We start from the raw sequence: 18,463 nt of genomic DNA, 5'->3' as shown, positions 1-18,463 counted from the left end.
TAACAAAAAAAAGAGTTTAACTTTTACCTCCATCTATTTCATGTATACTGTAAAATCTCTTCTACTTCACAATTTTTATTTTATTTTATTTGTTTTTTTTTTTTTTTATTTTCCTCTTTTATTTGAACTTTAAAAAACTTCCCTTTAGCTTGCCGCGTTTTTTCATATTTATTTTTATGATATTACAATGATTAGAATAAAAAAAAAGTAAATTATAACTTCCGATAAAAAAAAAATTACTATTGAGAAGTTTAATTACAGATCAATCTTGTTTTTTTTTTTTTTTTTTTTTTTTCAATGGAAAAATTTTGTGCACACTTTAAAACATCAATTAAATGAATAATTTTCATTCTTGTCGTTATAAAAAGTGATTTTGTAGAATAACTGAATTCATGAATAATTTTAAAAGGAACTCTTGAAATTTCTATCAACTGCTATTTTAGTTTTTTTTTTTTTGCTAATTACGTTAGGAATCGAGTCAACTTGAATATTATTTTCATTTAAAAATAGTTGAGACGATCATCACAATTCCCATGACAACTTGTTCGTGTTTTTACTCACTATTAATAAAATTGAAGAAAAAAAAAAAAAAAAAAAAAAAAAAAGAAAGAAATGTAATATTTCATCCTACTGGTTTTTTTCAATTCACTTTTTTGCTGTTAATTATTTTCTGGATACTATTATCTGTGATAATATTTTAGTTAAGAATTGAATTGATAAAAAAATGATTTAATTATATAGAGGAATTTAAAATTTTTATTGCAGTTAAAAGCATTCTACGTGGATTTATTGGTACCACTGGAAACAAATCTCGAAAAAGATACAAAAGTTGTGCAGAGTGAGCAGAAAAAATTTCTTCAGCAGCATAAATTAAGATCAGAAACTTACAGCAAAGCTGCGGCAACAATGAAAAAACAGAGGAAAAAATCACGTGGCGCTAGTAAAAGTGGATTAGCAATGGATAAAGAATTAAAAAATATGCAGATACTTGAGGAAGAAAAATCTAAATTAGATGCATTTTGTGAACAAAGTCTTAAAAACGTAAGTTTTAATCACGATTTTTATAAAAAAAAAGTCATTCCTTTAAAAATGTGGAGTTAGGAGGTTTTTTTACCAAGAAATAAGGTACTCGCAAGTAATAAGGCCTATCGGGTAATAAGGCCTAAGTGACAGAAATGATATTTAAAATAACCGCCTCCGCTAAAGGCTACTCCAGTAGAAGGGTCTTGCATAGAGATGTTACGACAAATTTATAGAGCCCCGATACCACGTTCCCTGTCTTCTATATTTCATCATCCGTCATATGCTATCGTAGCACAGAAGAAATTATAAAAAACAATCTAGTCTTCAGGCTCTTAAAAAGTATTGTTGCTAAATTTAAGTGATGATTCATCTCTGAAACCAATTTTATTAATAGGGTGGCCACGAAGACAAGATTACAAAATTCCCTGATATTTCCCGGTTTTTCAGTAAAGTTTTTCACATTTTTCCCTGATTGAAAAATTTTATTCGTATCATTTAGATATTCAAAGTTTTTATTATATTTTCATTGTCAATTATTAAATTTGATAATTAAATCATGCGAGAAATCATAAGAAATGACAATAAAATAAATTAATATTGCCTACTTTTAATTATTCGATTTTAAAAATGTGTAAGGTAAAATATTTAATAAGAAATTTTATAATTAAAATAAATTTAGAATAGTATGGTTATAAAAATTAAAGGATGCTAAAAAAAATTGAATATTTTTTTGTAATTTTTAACAGCTTGTAACTCGAAGAAAAATGGTCTTACAACAAAAAACAAAACGGCAAACTGTAGGTTCAAGTGTTTAGTTTTCTGATCTGGTCCTTAAATTTTTTAATTATGCACAATCCCGGAGCAATCAAAAATCAATTATAATTATACAGATATGTCGAAAAAAATTTATTGAAGCTCGAAGACCGTTTTTAAGATGAGCAAAACTTTGGTCAATTTCTTTTTCGATAGTTTTCTTAGGATTACTCCGGAACAGCACATGATAAAAAAATTTAAAGATCAGATCAGAAAACTAGACACCTGAAGCTACAATTAATCTTTTTTGTTTTTGTCGTACGACCATTTTCCTTCGAGTTACAGTCTATTGAAAATTACTTGAAAATTTGAAATTTTTTTAATATCTCTCAATTTCTATAACTAGTCTATTGTTGAAAATTTTTTAAATTTTGAACCGTCACAATTTAATTCCCGGATACTTATCGAAATTCCCTGGCAATTCCATGATATTTCCCGGTTATGTTATATTCCCTGATAATTCCCGATATTCCCGGTTTTCCAGGTTTATGGCCACCCTGATTAATTATAGTTAAACTATTCCAGTTTGTTTAACCCGTAGGCCTTATTACCCTGTCGTAGTAAAATAAGGCCTACTCGTATGGTTTTTGTAAAAGTATAATTTTTTGTTTGTTTATAGTAAAAATTACCATTACTTCATTACATTTTATTTCTAATGTATTGAAATAACGATTAATGATACATTTCGATAATTAAATGCAATATTTTCGATTCTATTCAAAATCTTCCTTAGCTAGGCCTTATAACCCGCCGGTACCTTATTTTAAAAAATTGCAGCTATAGTTTTTTAAATTTCCTATATGTGCATTTTTTTGGTTTTTATTTTTTTTTAAATTGAATTATTAAAAAAAAAATCCGAATATTGTTAATTGTATGCCAACTTTAGGATCGTATCAGAAAAAGAGCGAAAATGTCCTTACTGTCGCTTCAATGCCTGTATAAAGAATTTTTTGAAAGAAAAAATAAAAATTTTATTTATTTTTAGAAGTTAATTTATTATAAAATATTTGTTAGATAATTTTTGAATTAAATTATTTTTTTTTATCAATAGTAAATATTTATATATTAAATATATTTACAATTGCATGTTGATGAAAACAAAACAGGCAATGACTCAAGAACGAAGACGATATGGTTTTGTATTGGAGCGACAATGCTCACTGGCCAAACATTACGCAAGCTTTCACGAAGTTGCCTTGGCAGCACTACATCCTTCCGTAGACGAATGGCGTGAAGTTGCAAATACTCGTGAATATTTACCCCAATCCGTAGAAGACATGTTTGCATCTAGACTTCGTGTAAGTGAATCTCAACTTTTCCTCTTACTCTGTTACCGTAAACAAAAAGTTATTTCCCATTAATCCACTGTACCTATTCCCTACGCTTTCGTTGAAAAGTTAACTCGCAAGTTTGCTTTTACAGCAAGTTTCTTTTTGGCCCGAGGATGAAGAGAACGGGGGCTCTGAATTGACCATGAGCTCACAGTTACGTAAAACGAGAAGTATGGATAGTTCTTGCTTGGAATTACGTCTCGGTCCACCACCAAGTCATCCACCTTCTTCTCTACACACTGGCGCACCATCTCATCTCTCTTCGGCGCTTTCAAGGGCAAGGTCAGAAGCTAATCTCCATGCCTCAAGCTTGTCTCTTGAACCAGGTAATTAATCTTAGAGATTTATATATCAACCAGATTCTCTTTACTTCCTCCTCCTTTCCTTCTCATTCATCACTCTTCATCCCTTTATGCACATATACACATACACATACATACACTCACTTTATACCTCATTTTATGTGGAATTCAACAATATATACAACTGCATAAATCTCTTCAAGTGTATCCAATGCATATCATTCTTGAGTCAAGTATTTGGCATCCAACAAGAGCAAATTAATTTCAAATTTATGAGAGCTACATTGATACTCACGTAGTTTATACATATATACATATCTATGCACACATAAAAAAAATTTTAACCAATACTGATATATCTGTATAGAGGGATATCAAAATATCCGACTAACCGATGCATATTCGATTGCAATTGTACATCGAGTGGCGGATATAGAATGTTGTAGAATTGGTTCGAGTGGTTCAGTAGACTCGCTACCAACATTTTTTACTTGTTAATATTTTTCTTTTTTTTTATCATACCAAAAGTATCTGATAGAAAATTTTACAACCGTTTGAATGAAAATTAAACAATCGATCTTTGGTAATTACTTTTAGTTTTTTTTTATACTTTTTAGGATAACTAAAGTTATTTACTTCAACAGATGTACCGGAAACTCCACCGCGACCTAGATCAATGGCACCGACATCGAGAAATAGTGTAGCAGGTAGTAATAGTGCCGGGGGTGGCTCTGGCACTGGTGTTAACTCAGGCGTATGGGGTGAAGCTTCGTTAGCACGTGCACTTTTTGCTTACTTGAGTTCGGGTGAAAATCAGCTGAGTTTTCTTGAAGGCGATCTTATTGCGCTAATGGGTACAGTATATGTCATTTTATACCCATTTGTGTATTAATTGATTTGGTGTTTAATTTAAAAATAGATATTTAATCATTCATTATTGATGCAAATAAATTAAATTTTGTTAAGGATTTGTGAATTTAATATTTCAATTTTTAATTTAAATCAAATAAATTTAATTTTTTAATAATTAGAAAAACTTTTATTGTTTTTAAATTTTTAAATTATTTTTAAACTTTCAAATTATTAGTAAGGTTGTAACTTTTATAATTCAAATTAAAATATTTGATTAAATTTTGAATTGACATGTGATGAATGAAAAATAGTTATTTTCGATACGTATGCGGAATAGTAGGGATTCTGACGGCTTGAAGTGACGTCACGAGTTTGAGGCTATGGGCGCATTCTTAGCAAGACCGGATGTAGTACGAGGTCTTGATGAGAATGTATCCATAGCCTCAAACGCGTGCCTGCACTTCAAGTTTGTCAGGGTTCTTACCTTTGAGCATAATGTATCGAACAAAATTTTTTGTCATATCGACGGCGGAAGTTGAATTTGCGAGAGAAACAGTCAAAAATGTTTAATTACTGTTTAGTTAATTTGAAAGTTCTACCTAGCGGACGTTTGTCGAATTAAAAAATAATTCGACTCATCTATAGCGTATTGTAGTAGTCGTGTAGGAATGTAGAGACAGATAGAGAGAGAGAGAAGTTACTTTTCGATACTAGTTCGAGGAAAGTTAACTAAACTATAGATTGTCAGAAATTATACAGTTTGCGCCCTCTGCATGCTACTCGAAAATTCAACTTCCGCGGTTGATATGACAAAAACATTTTTTTCAATAATTAAAAAAATATAGAATAATAAATGTAATTATTCGTAGAATTTTAAATTCGTCAAAGTAATCATATTGGATTTAACTCTAAATACTCAATTAGAATTTCGAGTATCAAATTCTTCATTAACATTTGATTAATTATACAAAAATTTTTATGATAATTTATCAATGATTTTAATTTTTCTGATAATTTTTAAAATTTTCATCTTAATTTCGAATTGAATATTATGCAGTGAAAAATTTTGCGTTGTTTTATTTTTAAAAAATTCATGTTTTAGAGTATTTAAAACTTTGTTGTGTAAATTTAGCATGATACTATTGTATATTATCATCAAAATTCTACTAGTGTTTTAAATAATATTTTTATCTGTAAATATCTAGGATTCAATTGAGAATTTTATCATTCATTTGTTTTATTGATTTATTTTATTTTATTTTATTTATTTTTTTTTTTTTTTGACGCGATTTGTGTTGATTATCATGAAAATTTTTTACTCTGCAATATTCGATTGATTACACTGTAAAAAAAACCGGATTTAGGCGTTGTTGTTAAAATTTTCGGTGTTAAATTTCAGCACCGGAAGCGATGTTAAAATAACACTGCCGTGAGTGTAAATATTCTTTACCGATGTTAAAAAAAATTTCCGGTGTTGAAATATTTTACTTTGTGAATATTTTTATTTACTCGATCACTGCAGTTAAATAGAATTTTTATTTATTAATCAAATTACTTGCGATTGAAATAGTAGTCGTAAAATTCTGTAATTTTTAAATGAATTACGTATAACGTAAATAATTATTTAAATAACTACACGGAAAGAAAATTATGGGAATGGTTCCTATAATGCTGTGAAATTTCATCCTCTACCAGTATAGGAATAACGACCATAAATTATGGGAATAGTTCCTATAATTATAGGAATGATACCCATACCATTATGGGAATGGTTCCTATAGTTTATAGGAATGGTTCCTATAATTTATGGGAATACGTCCTATAATATTATGGGGATCGTTCCCATACTATTATAGGAACCATTCCTATAATATTATAAGAATGGCTCCCAAAATATTATATGAATGGTACCAATAATAGTATAGGAATGTTACCCATAACTATAGGAATAGTTCCTATAATTATGGGAATGATATTTATACCATTATGGGAATGCTTGCTATAATTATAGGAATAGTATAATTTATGGGAATACTTTCTATAATATTATGGGAATCATTCCTATAATATATAGGAACGATTCCTATAAAGTTTAGGAACCATTCCTATAATATTATGGAAATCGTTCCCATACTATTATAGAAACCATTCCCATAATATTATAGGAACAGTTCTCATTATATTATAGGAATGGTTCCCATGATGGTATGGGGATGGTTCCTATAATTTATATAGTAACCATTCCTATAATAGTATGGGTACAATTCCTATACCATTATGGGAACCATTCCCATAATACATAAAAATACTTCCTATAATTTTCTTTCCGTGTACATAGCAAAATTGAGATTTCCTCCAGATAATATTCATTAAATTTTTATATTCTTTTGTATCTAATACAATTTTTTTTTCTAATTTTTGTACATGAAATTTTTTTTTGCACCGACTCAACACCTTCAAATTACAACGCCTACACTGGTGTTATTTTATTTCAACACCGCGTAATGTTAAATGGAATATAGTTTAGAATTACGAATTATTTTAAATTATTAAATACAATATTTTTTTTTTTTTTTTTTTTTCTAGGGGATCGTCAAAAAGGTTGGCAATTTGGTGAAAATCTTCGCACTCAAAGCTCCGGATGGTTTCCACTGGCTTATACTGAAATTATAATCGACGATAGTTTGGGGTGAGTTTATGAATATTTAGGAGTTTAATAAACCAGATATATAGAGACGAGAGCTATCAATAGTTGATAGCAGTTGTACTTCTATTACTCGCACACATTACGATAATATGCTTTCGTCCTGGGTGGGCGAGGCTCTGAGCCGGATAATCGATGCATCAATAGCGAGTCTATCCTAAATAAGGTATAATATTTTGTAGGCAGGGTGCAAAGGGTGTAGCGTTCAAACGAGCCACGCGATAGCGCGATACAATATTGATATAGAAACAACTCGTGTGAGTATCAAGTGTATAAATTTAGTTGATGTGCGAGAGGTTTGAGGTAGATAAACCGTAGGTTGTTCATTTGGCACGTGCGTCCATAACGATGAGGTTAATTTAAGCTGACACGATTGGGTCACACTACTGGTAATATCCTACAACCCTTGTCTACTGTCGTATTGCTTGGACTGGAAATGTCATTAACTAAGTTCCTGGTATGCAACCTCAATGGGATACGTCGTTTCAAGGTTCATTACTCAATTAACTGCTCGTTTAATTGTGTGAGGACGTGCGATGATTTTTATTCCATTGATTAGCAAAAAATATCGATGTAATTGAGTTAATTATACGGACACGCAAGAATCAAAGTGCTTACGTTTATTTTTTTTTAAGTAAAAATTTTTCTGACAGGTATAAAATTTCTCAAGAATTATTGTGACAATAAATAATTTTTTCGATTAATAAGATATTTATTTTTTTGATTCATCAAAGAAATGAATTGAAACAAAAATAAAAAAAGTGAATAAATTTTTACGCACTGATCTAAATTTTTTTAAAAATAAATAAAATTAAAATGTCGAATAGAAGCAATTTGTTTGTTTAAATTTATTGCTTAGTAATCATAATTATAGCTCATTAAAATATTTTTTATTCTTTTTATTTCTTATAGAGCTTTGCAAACTCATAGATACCTCTTTTACTAAGAATAAAATTTTTTTGTCTCAACATTATCTGATTTGCTATAAAACTATTTTATTGACTTGCTGATTAAGTAATAATAAAATAACGCACTATTAAAATTATTTATCAATTATGCGAATTGAAGTAGATTAGACAAAATTAAATATTTAACCAATTATTACCTTTTAGTGAATATCTAAAAACTTTCAGAATTATTTGTCGATTTTCGAATTATCCGAAAGTTTTCGAATTATTCGTAACTTTTCAATTTTTTCGATTTATATTGAGAAAATTCTGATCAGCTGTCAAATATTCAATTTTTGTTTATTAGAGAGCTCAGTTTTTTTAAGGAGGACCACTAGTGTGAAATTTTGAAAAAATCACTTTTTTTGCATATTTCGATAGTCTACACCTTTAAAATAACATACTAAAATTTAAAGCGCATGTTTCAAATAGTTTTTTGAGTTACAGCCATCTAAAGAGCCGCCGCTTATCGGTTCTCGAAAATACATTTTTAAAACTTGCTGCAGTCAATTCGAAGACAAATCATCCGATCGATTTGATTTGAAATGCAGCTTCTTTTATACATGTTTCTGCGTACCATAAAGCTCCAGTTTTCCGATTGAATAAAAAATGTAATTTTGGCAGGCCAAAAATCATCAAATTTTCGCGCGAAATTTGAAATTTTTTTCAAAAACTCCACCATTTTGTAAATTTCCGTTTTGTTCTTAACCCGAGGGTCATAGTGGGAAATACCTTCTAGTTTAATAAAATTTTTGGTTTTTTTGATTTCATGCACTGTAAAAATTGCTATCACTGCAGCAATGGGGGGACTTTTTTTTTTAGCGTCGGGAGATTGTGAATAACTCGCTGAATTTTGAATTTTTTGGTCCGAAAATTTCATCTCGTATTCATTAGATATCCACAAATATATCCTTAAAACATTACAACATTCCATGCAGTAGTTTTCTTTAAAACAATTTCCAAAAATCATCTCTCTTTCAGGCGATCATACTAGTGGTCTTCCTTAAAGTGGCCAAAAGTAATTATTGCATAATATTACAAATCCAAATCATTCAAAAAAAACATTTCGAGATTATTTGTAAATTTTCTAATTATTAGAAACTTTATGAATGAATCGTAAAGTTTCAAATTCTAAAATTTACAAATAATTCATAAGTTCGAAGTATTTGCACACCTCTACGGTGTATACTAATTAAATAGCTTTCAAAGACCTATAATTACAGTTCAATAAATAAAAACCTTACAAATAAATTTGAATACACACCTTAAAATTACTTGACAGATAATAAAAAATGTGCGTGAGTTTATAAATTGATCCTTTTTAAAAACATGTTAAAAATATAGACAACCCTTGATCGTTATCTAGTTAATAAAAAAAAATGAGTATATCATTGTTATTATTATGATAATTTTTTTTAGATCTCCAAGTCACGCAGCAAATAACGGTCGGTCACCGGAACCAAGGGCGATACCGCCCTGCAAGCCGCCGCCGTCTCGGCCACCACCTACGATTGACGATCTCAGCAACGGCGGGAGCGGAAACCCCTCAAGCAACAGCAACAACAACAACATTGGCAATTCAAACACAAACACAAGTACACCTACAAACGTACCCAAAAGCCATAGTTCTCACAGTGTTGCCACCCCAACGGGACGTCAGCCAAAATCTGTAAGAACCCTCGGCAATTTTATTTCTTTTATTCACACCCTTCCCGTTTTTACAATCACGTCCTTCCTTTTGGATTACATACATTCTAAGGGTCATAATGTCACCAATGAAAAGCCCTTTCTTGATCTAAATTGTCTTATTTGAAAGATATCTAATATATTATTCATAAATTTTCATTCCATACTAACATTATTCAAATTTTATTGCCACATTTTATTTTATGGAACTTTTTTCTGTCTTTTTACTCGTGAAAAAATTTCATGTATGATCATATAAGAATTTATATGATGATATGTGCTGATATACATTTTATATGTCAACATATATGGAGTATATATCTTCATGTTCGATTTATCTGAGTACCATATATGTTCAGTTTTTTTTAAGTCTACATATGCTCATTTATAAGTACATATGCATTATATACCAACATATCTGAAGCATAAATGTTCTTATCTAATTTATTTTAGCATTATATGAATACACATGATCTCAAAATTTTATATGTAAATAATAAATTATCACATATAAGTCACATAGAGTTCACATATGCTCATATGAGGTTATATATAAATCATCTATACGTCATATAGAAACAAATAATTATAAAGATTATATATGGTTCACATATGCTCATATATGAATCACATACACGTCATATTTAAACATATAATCATAAAAGATCATATATGGCTCACATATCTTCATATATGATTATATATGAATTATCTATAGGTCATACATAAATATATAATCATAAATTATCACACATAAGTCACATATGTTCATATGATTATATATGAATCATCTACACGTCATGTATAAACATATATTATTATATATATAAAATTTTTGACAGTTAATTAAAAATGAATAATAAAATGATATATTTATTTGATAGATCCGTCCATCAGGAACTTTGCCATCGTTATTAGCAGCAGGACGTAGAGTCCAACCACCGATGCCACCAGTACCACCACCACAAGTTGTAACTTCATTACACAGCAGCAATGACAGTGGATTTTCAAATGAGCCACCAGTACAACCAGACATCGATTACAGCGATGATGAGGCAATGAGGTGAGGCATAATACATTAACAAACTGGACAAACACTCGTTCACTTTAGAGTTGTTGTCCTTGAGTAGTAGTTCAGATCCCAATTCTCGCTTTGCTCGGCTTCCGGACTATCTCCCGAGTGCTTTTACCCTTATCGGCTTGCTCCAACTCCTACATCTCTACGGCATGTACAGCAGTAGATCGCTTCCTCAAACTCCCCATGCCGTTATGTACATTGAGAGTATAAAGTGCAGAGTCCAAACTGTAGACTGCAGAGAGTAGAGCTTGGCTCAAGCTTTGTACAATTGCTAATCTCGCTGATGCGTTGAGATCGTTCGAGGAACGTCTGCGGTAAATGAAAGCAACCGGCTCATAGACTACTAGACGCAAAGACGTAGAGAGACGGGTTAAGGATAGGGTGAGCATAGGTTCAGTATAGCTCAGTTTAACCACCAGTAAGAGGAGTGAGAGGATTGCCACTTGAACAATTTCTGGCCTTGGTCCATCCAATACGACTCTCGATTCTCATTGAAAGTCCACCGACTCGGCCAATTCGAAATTAAGTGCCTTGCAAACATTCACCGCGTTTCTGCTCGTACTATCGGACGATCTCATCCTCTATATTTAGTTTTATTTAATCTTTTTTTTTCCATATTTTTCTGCATGAAAATTTTTTAATTCGGTTTTAATATTATTGACTTTGAATTTCAATTGGTTGCAGTTTAATTAAATTTACAACCCTGCTTTTTTTTTATATATTACCTCTTGTAAGATTTTTTTACCGGGATATAATTAAATAACGAAAAAAAATAATAATAATAATTTTAAAAGAAAAAAAAAAATTAACAGCACACTGGAGTTTTTCCGAATGCCGAGGGCAAGCTTTTTTTTTTTGATCCCTCTAATTTCCACTTTAAATGGTTTTATTTTCCTACAACAACAACAACAACTAGCTCTTTCTCTTTCGTATTCTTTGTAGATTCCGCATGCGTTATCATGGTCGATGGAATTAAACCGTACACCGGTGGTGGCCCTTCTCTTCCTCTTCGTATGCGTTTTCTCGCATGAGTTGATCCACATTTATATAAATATATATAGATATAAATCCTCATTTTATTGTTCCTATTAGACATTTTTCCCAATTCCTCAGTAGTATTTCCCGAAATTTATTAAACTTTATTTTATTTTATTTTTTTTTATTATTTTTCGTTCTGTTTATTTTCCTTTTGATTTTGACTACTCGTTATCCTGAATCAAAAAAAAAATTAACGCAGACAACGACGCAGAAAAACCCGTGGGGAACGTCTGGAAGCCGCTGAACGAGCCAAGCAACAGCTGGATAAGCAGGAGAAACTGCAGCATAAGCAACAACAGAATCAGCAAACGCATAAAGAACACGAGGATGAGAATGAGGATCAAGAGAAGAGTAAAGATTGGCTGAACGATTCATGGAAGACGATCCCGAGGGACGAAAAGAGCTGGCAGATGTACAGAACAGCCATGGACCTGTGGTCGGAGTCAAAGCATCAACAGCTACAGCCCTCTGTCGACAAAAGAGATCTCGAGGGAGGTACAAGTACAAGTGGTAGGTACGGGCCTGTAAGTAGCAGACGAACTAGTGACAATCACGAGTCCTCTTCGCTAATGTCTCATCCTCATTCTAAGGAATATTCCTCTCACAATTCAGACTACGATACTAAAGATAATAAACGTGACAACAAAATGAACAGCGAATCTAGTTCTAGTAGGAAATCAAAGTACGTTCAGTCACGAGTTAACTCAAATATTGAACGTACCAACGCAGCTAACAATGTCAATAGCAGTCGTTATATCAATGGAAATGATCATCGTTTGAGAGATCAGTCGAGTCGTCGCACTGCAGAAGGGCATCGTTCTGTCGGGGATAATTTAAAACGCGAGCAGATTGAAATTGATGAATCCGATGAGGAAGAACGAGAAGAAATAAATGAAGAGGAAGATACATACAATACTGAAGATTACTCAGACAAATATGACGATAAAAGTTACTATGAAAATCATCGCCGTCGTAATAATAAACACGATATTGAAAATATTCGTTATTTATCATCAAGTCATGATGACATTAATCATAAAAATAATAGTAATATTGGCAATGATAATGATAAAAGTGAATCAGTGTCATCAAATTCAGATTCTGAAGACACAAGTACAATAACTATTCCAGAAGTAGGCAGTAAAGTTGAACATATTGCTCAGAAACTTGAACAAACGGCTCAGAAATATGCTAGGGAGCATAGCCCTTCAAAGTTTAGCGATCTTAGACGTGAGGATTACAGAAAAAGTATTGAACGTGATGATAAAATATTGATATCACCATCATCGACAGTTAATTATGATAAATATGAACGTGATACTCGTGTGCAGCCGCGATTTGAAAGAGAAAGAGAACGAGAACAAAGAGATCGTTACATTGATAATAATAATAAAAATAATAATAATAATAATAAATTTATAAATTATGAACGTGAAAGAACATTTGAAAAGAATCCCGATCGTAAAAAAAATATTGAACGTAATTCAAATCGTCGTTTCGAACGTCCCAAACCACCATTTGAAGATGCACCTGAACGGCCACGTGAGTTACCGATACCGCGCAGAGAAAGACGGCATTCTGACAAAGAAGAAATTTATGGTAACACTACTGCCAGTACTATCAATAAATTTACCTCCAATAATTCCGAAGTTTTTGTAGAAAAAGATCGCGGTTATGAATCTAATTTTGAAACTAAACTTGAACGAAATAAAGTATTGGAAAAAATAGTATACGCAAAAAGTGATATCGATAATACATTATCGTCTTCACGTAAGATGATAACAGGACACAGTTCCGAAATAAATGATGCTAATAATAATACATTGAAGAGTGATAAAAAAGTAATCAATAATCAAACAAGACCACACACAACTCTTGGGCACATGAACACTTCCGGGCAATCACGTTCATTTGATATGGACATCAAAAGTTGTAGCCCTAAATTAATAAAAAGAACAAAATCATTCTGGCGTTTTCGTCGTGATTCAGAAGTACTTGAGGGTATGGCACTTTGGCAACATCGTTCACTTGTTGATATTCCTAAGACACTAAAACGTGAACAATCAAAGACCGAACGTATAAATACAAACAATAATAATAATAATAATAATGATGATGATGATGAAGAAATAAGTATATCAAGAAAGTCAAGTCCTGCTAATTCAGGATCTGGACGTAGTGCGAGTAAAGAATCACGTAGTAGTGATAATACTATTACCAATGATCACCACAATAATTTGAACCATGTACGTGAAGATCCTAAACCCGCAGAAAGAAATATTGTCCCTGATAAAAATGTTTCTGACAACTACTACAATGACTTTCCAACACCAGCTGAACGTCCGAAAGCTGTCGAGAGATCTGAGTACAGAATACAGAGTCGGGAAGAGAGGTCATACTTTGTTGGCAATATATCTCGGAAAGCAATACTTGAAAATGAACGTAAACGGAGCTTGGAAGCCAAGAGAAGTATGATCGTTGCTGAATTGAAGGAGAACAATGAACAAGGTATTAAGAAGAACGAACGCAATAACAAGACGTCATTGTACGGTGAAGACGATGATGGATTAATACAAAACTTTACCGAAACTGAAGCTTCTGATGAAGAATCAACTTACAGTTGTATCGTTGATAATAAAGATCAGAAAATTACTGCTGAGAAAACTTTATTACCGAGAACAAAACTTAGACGTGACAGCGATCGTGAGAGAGAAAAAAATACTTGTGGTCCTTGGTATGACCTTTGGGGTGCTGATACTTCTATTAATAATAATAACAACAATAATAAAAAAAATATTAATAATAACAGTAACAAGAAGAAGAAGAAATGAATTAAATTTATTATTAATTATATTTTTCGTTAACGATATATATTTTTATTGTTTTTTAATATTTCATCTATTTTATTATGCACTTTATATATTTTTTTTTTAAGTTTTTATGGAGTTTATATTTTTTTATTTTATTTAAAAGCCATAATCCTTGTTATTGAACATATATTTTAATAGAGCCGTGCTCGTAAATTAGTTATTAGTGCTAATATAAGAATATATTATTATTGTTAATTTTATTATTATAATTATTGTATTGCTTTTATTGTTATTTTTTTTTTTTTAAGAGGACACTTGGTCCTGAGATTAATTAAAAGTCCTTTCAGAAACACCAATGCCTTTGCAACGGTCAAACTACGGAAAACAAAGACCAATGATCGCTCGGCACCGGCACTGTGATTTGTATTTAAACAATCAATTGATATTATTTGTTTCATTATTATTATCAATTATCATTATTGACAATTTGTTACAACAATAAAAGATGTCTTTTATCTACGCGATTAGATAGACAGACAGTCTGTTATATAAATGTTTGTAAATTATTTAGTTTATTAATTTTTAAAAATATAAATAAAATAATTGGCTAAATCCGTCCAGCTAATACACGAATGTGGATTTATCTGGAATAAAAGTTAATTAACCCTGGGGTCACGTCGGGTCAAGATGGTCTCTGACAATTTTAAAAGTCGAATTTCTACAATTGGTATTTGTTCTTGTAAATTTAACATATCTCGATAACTTTTAGGTTTTTGAAAAAAATATAAGATATCTTTTTTGTAGAAAATTTAAAGCTCTAAATAAAATGTATCTTGTAATTTTTTGAATAACTCATTATTTACAGAGATATTTACAAAAAATCAATTACATTTATATTTTAATTTTATAATTGATTTGAATTTATTGATACACTGTAAAAAATTTGTGGAGCAAACGCGGAGTAAATCCGGAGTGGGTAATTTTTTTATTCATTTAATTCCCTCGGAGTGAATTCCACTCCGAAGAGGAATTTCGGAAAATATTAATTATAAAAAAAAAAAATGATTAAAGGAAAAAATCATAGGAACAATTTTCTAAAGAAGTTTTTCTAAAATATCTTCATAAATATATATTTTATAGAAAAAATAAACATGACCTTTTTTGTTAAGAATTTAATTTCCTACAAAATTGTCCTTATGATTTTTTCCTTTAATCTGCATATTGCATGAGATATTTAAAAAAAACCGCGATTGTATCAAAAAATTAACTTTGATCGTCCTGAGGCACGTGTTTTTTCTCTTTAAAAAAAAAAAAAAAAAAAAAAAAAAAAAAAAAAAAAAAACCAAATTCCTCACGTATTTTTTCACAAAAAAGAAACTTTTTATGGGGCGTTTAAGAAAATTTCATTTTTAACGACCACCCTAATGAATATGAAGTTATCATTTAATGAGTTACTAAAACATTTTATAAATTGATAATATAATATTTTGAATTTAATTATTAATATCTGAATAAATTATTTATTGAAATAATTATGTTTCTCATTAGTAGCTGTTTCTATTAAATATAAATTTATTTAAGTACTAAAACTCCGGACCAGAGTGAATGCGGATTTAAATAAAATCCACGTCACTCCGAAATCACTCCGTCCATAAAATTTTCCTGATTTTTTATAGTGTAACTTTAAGGAATTTATTTCATTTGGATTTAAAAGAAAATTAAAAAAAAAAAAATATAAGCATTCATAAAAATGTTTAAATAATGTCTTAATAAAATTTTTTGTAAAAATATTGATTAGTTTAATTTCTTATCAAAGTTGCTAAGGCTCCTTGCGACCCTTGAGATTCCCAGTAGAAGTGTGACCACTGAGGGTTAATTAAAAATATGATGAGTAATGTTGATAAAATGTAATATAAATATATAAAACAGCGAACATTTATTTGTCAATTGTTTGACTTTAAGAGTCTTTGTGACATCGTTATTCCGTCGTTTTGCATTGCGATGCAGTACAGGCAAATTAAGTAATAAAAGGACAAATTTGAATATTATTATAACGATAATGATAGCAAGAGAAAAAAAAATATAAATAAATGAAATGGTTAAAAAAATAAAGAGAGATCAATGATAATATATTTGGAATAATTTTTACTAAGTTGGCTCGTTACCAAAATTCACGAATTATATTAGCATATTTGGAAATTTTTCTATCGAAAATAATGCCAGCCAAAATACATTACATACATTAGATAGACTTTATATTTAGAGACAACAAAATTTAGTTGTAGAAATAAATTTATTTATTGTGTACATAAAAACGTTAAATATTGTGAATTACTGCAGTAGAAAAAATTTACATTTTATCCCCAACAAAAGTTGTTAAATTTTTTTTTCAAATATTTTTATTACTGCAGCTTGAAATAAAATACGTTTGACGTAAAAAATTGATCTCTCTTCACGTCGAAAAATAAAAAGATATAAAAATATATAAATTTTTTTATGTAACAAAATATTGTCATTGATAAATTGTAGAATTCATATAAATATAAAACAAATGAATTATATAAACGTCCATATTATGGAGTTGGGACTTTGTGATGCAAAGTTTTTATATGCTCTGTACATACACTGGGCCTGACATAATTTTTAATAATTTATAAAAAAAAAAAAAGAAAAAATTTAATATCCATAGTAATAATAAATAAAAATTATAAACGATAATGTATTTGATGATTATTAAATAATATTACGCAGAATTTTATCTTACACAGTTAGAAATTTTGTGCATTTGTGTTAAAAAATTATTTTGTGTTAATTTTTAACACAGAAATCTGTTAATTAAATACAAAGCGTTTGTGTTATTTGACGAACTGATTTTTTATGTTAAATTTTTAGAAAATCTAGACTGTAACACATTTCTTGTGTTGTTCGAAAATTAACACAAAATTTATGTTGTTTTGCTAAACACTTCCGCGCGTTTCTTCATTACTATAACCAAGCAAAGCATTGTAGCAGCATTGTCTGCAAGGAAACTTGAATATTTTTATGATCAGGTTCAATGATTTTTTACTCTCATTTTAAGGGAGGATAATTCATAGCTCCGTTTTTTATAAAAATCACAGAAAATCGAACTAATTGTTTGCTAAATTGGCATAAGTTGTACTAAGGTTAGATCAGTATACTTGAGTTGGTTATGTTATGTGCTTATATTTATTAGTTGATTCTAACACGAAAATTCTGTTGAATTTACACAAATTTTTTGTCAAAATAACAGATTTTATGTGTTCAATTATTTAACATAAAATTTGTGTTAAAGATCAACACAAACGCAATGTATTGAATTAACACAAAAATTTGTGGAGACCGTTTGCAACACGCAATTTGTGTTGGATTTCACAAAATTTCTAACTGTGTAACACAATCTTTTACACATTTCACTGTATCCACATAATTTTCCTCTTTATAAAATTGTTAAAAAATAAAGTAAATAAATGAATAAAAATTGAATGCATTTACATAGAAAAAAAAATAATAATAATATACATGGTTTAGGGTGTATAAAGATATATTAAATTATACAATGTAATATAATATATATTTTTTATTCTTATTAGTTTATTTTATCTTATCTCATTTCCCACTATTTTAAAAATATAATGTCGAATTAGCTAAGTGCCACGTATACGGTTTTAACAAGTAAAATTAAATTAAATGTTAATACATACAATAAACTCATTACAAGGGTCAACGGGCTATGGAGATATGACCCGTGACGAGTGGTATATACCTTTTTTATTTTCTCTCATTCTACGTTATTTCGTTTTTACATTCACTTTATATACCATTGAGAATCACAGCCTCCTACTCCTACTTCTCCCATAT

The 18,463-nt window shown here is 30.0% G+C and overlaps 1 protein-coding gene across 3 annotated transcripts in view; it reads left to right on the top strand.

Moving 5' to 3' along the window:
• LOC103569403 (myb-like protein I) overlaps positions 1-18,126 on the top strand; it is a 153,722-nt gene extending 135,596 nt beyond the window's left edge. For 2 of the 3 annotated variants that reach the window (XM_053740525.1, XM_014439946.2), the window contains exons 6-13: positions 766-1,041; positions 2,943-3,134; positions 3,259-3,493; positions 4,114-4,323; positions 6,908-7,010; positions 9,392-9,641; positions 10,543-10,721; positions 11,974-18,126. In XM_053740525.1, the coding sequence (XP_053596500.1) occupies positions 766-1,041; positions 2,943-3,134; positions 3,259-3,493; positions 4,114-4,323; positions 6,908-7,010; positions 9,392-9,641; positions 10,543-10,721; positions 11,974-14,605 (4,077 nt within the window). In that variant the 3' untranslated portion in view covers positions 14,606-18,126. The remainder of the gene's footprint in view (positions 1-765; positions 1,042-2,942; positions 3,135-3,258; positions 3,494-4,113; positions 4,324-6,907; positions 7,011-9,391; positions 9,642-10,542; positions 10,722-11,973) is intronic. The other variant, XM_014439947.2, reaches the window with a different exon arrangement.
• The last annotated feature ends 337 nt before the right edge of the window (positions 18,127-18,463 follow it).

This window comes from Microplitis demolitor, chromosome 7 (genome assembly GCF_026212275.2).
Source record: "Microplitis demolitor isolate Queensland-Clemson2020A chromosome 7, iyMicDemo2.1a, whole genome shotgun sequence".
NCBI classification, from domain to species: Eukaryota; Metazoa; Arthropoda; class Insecta; order Hymenoptera; family Braconidae; genus Microplitis; species Microplitis demolitor.
This window is presented reverse-complemented; position numbering and strand designations above follow the sequence as displayed.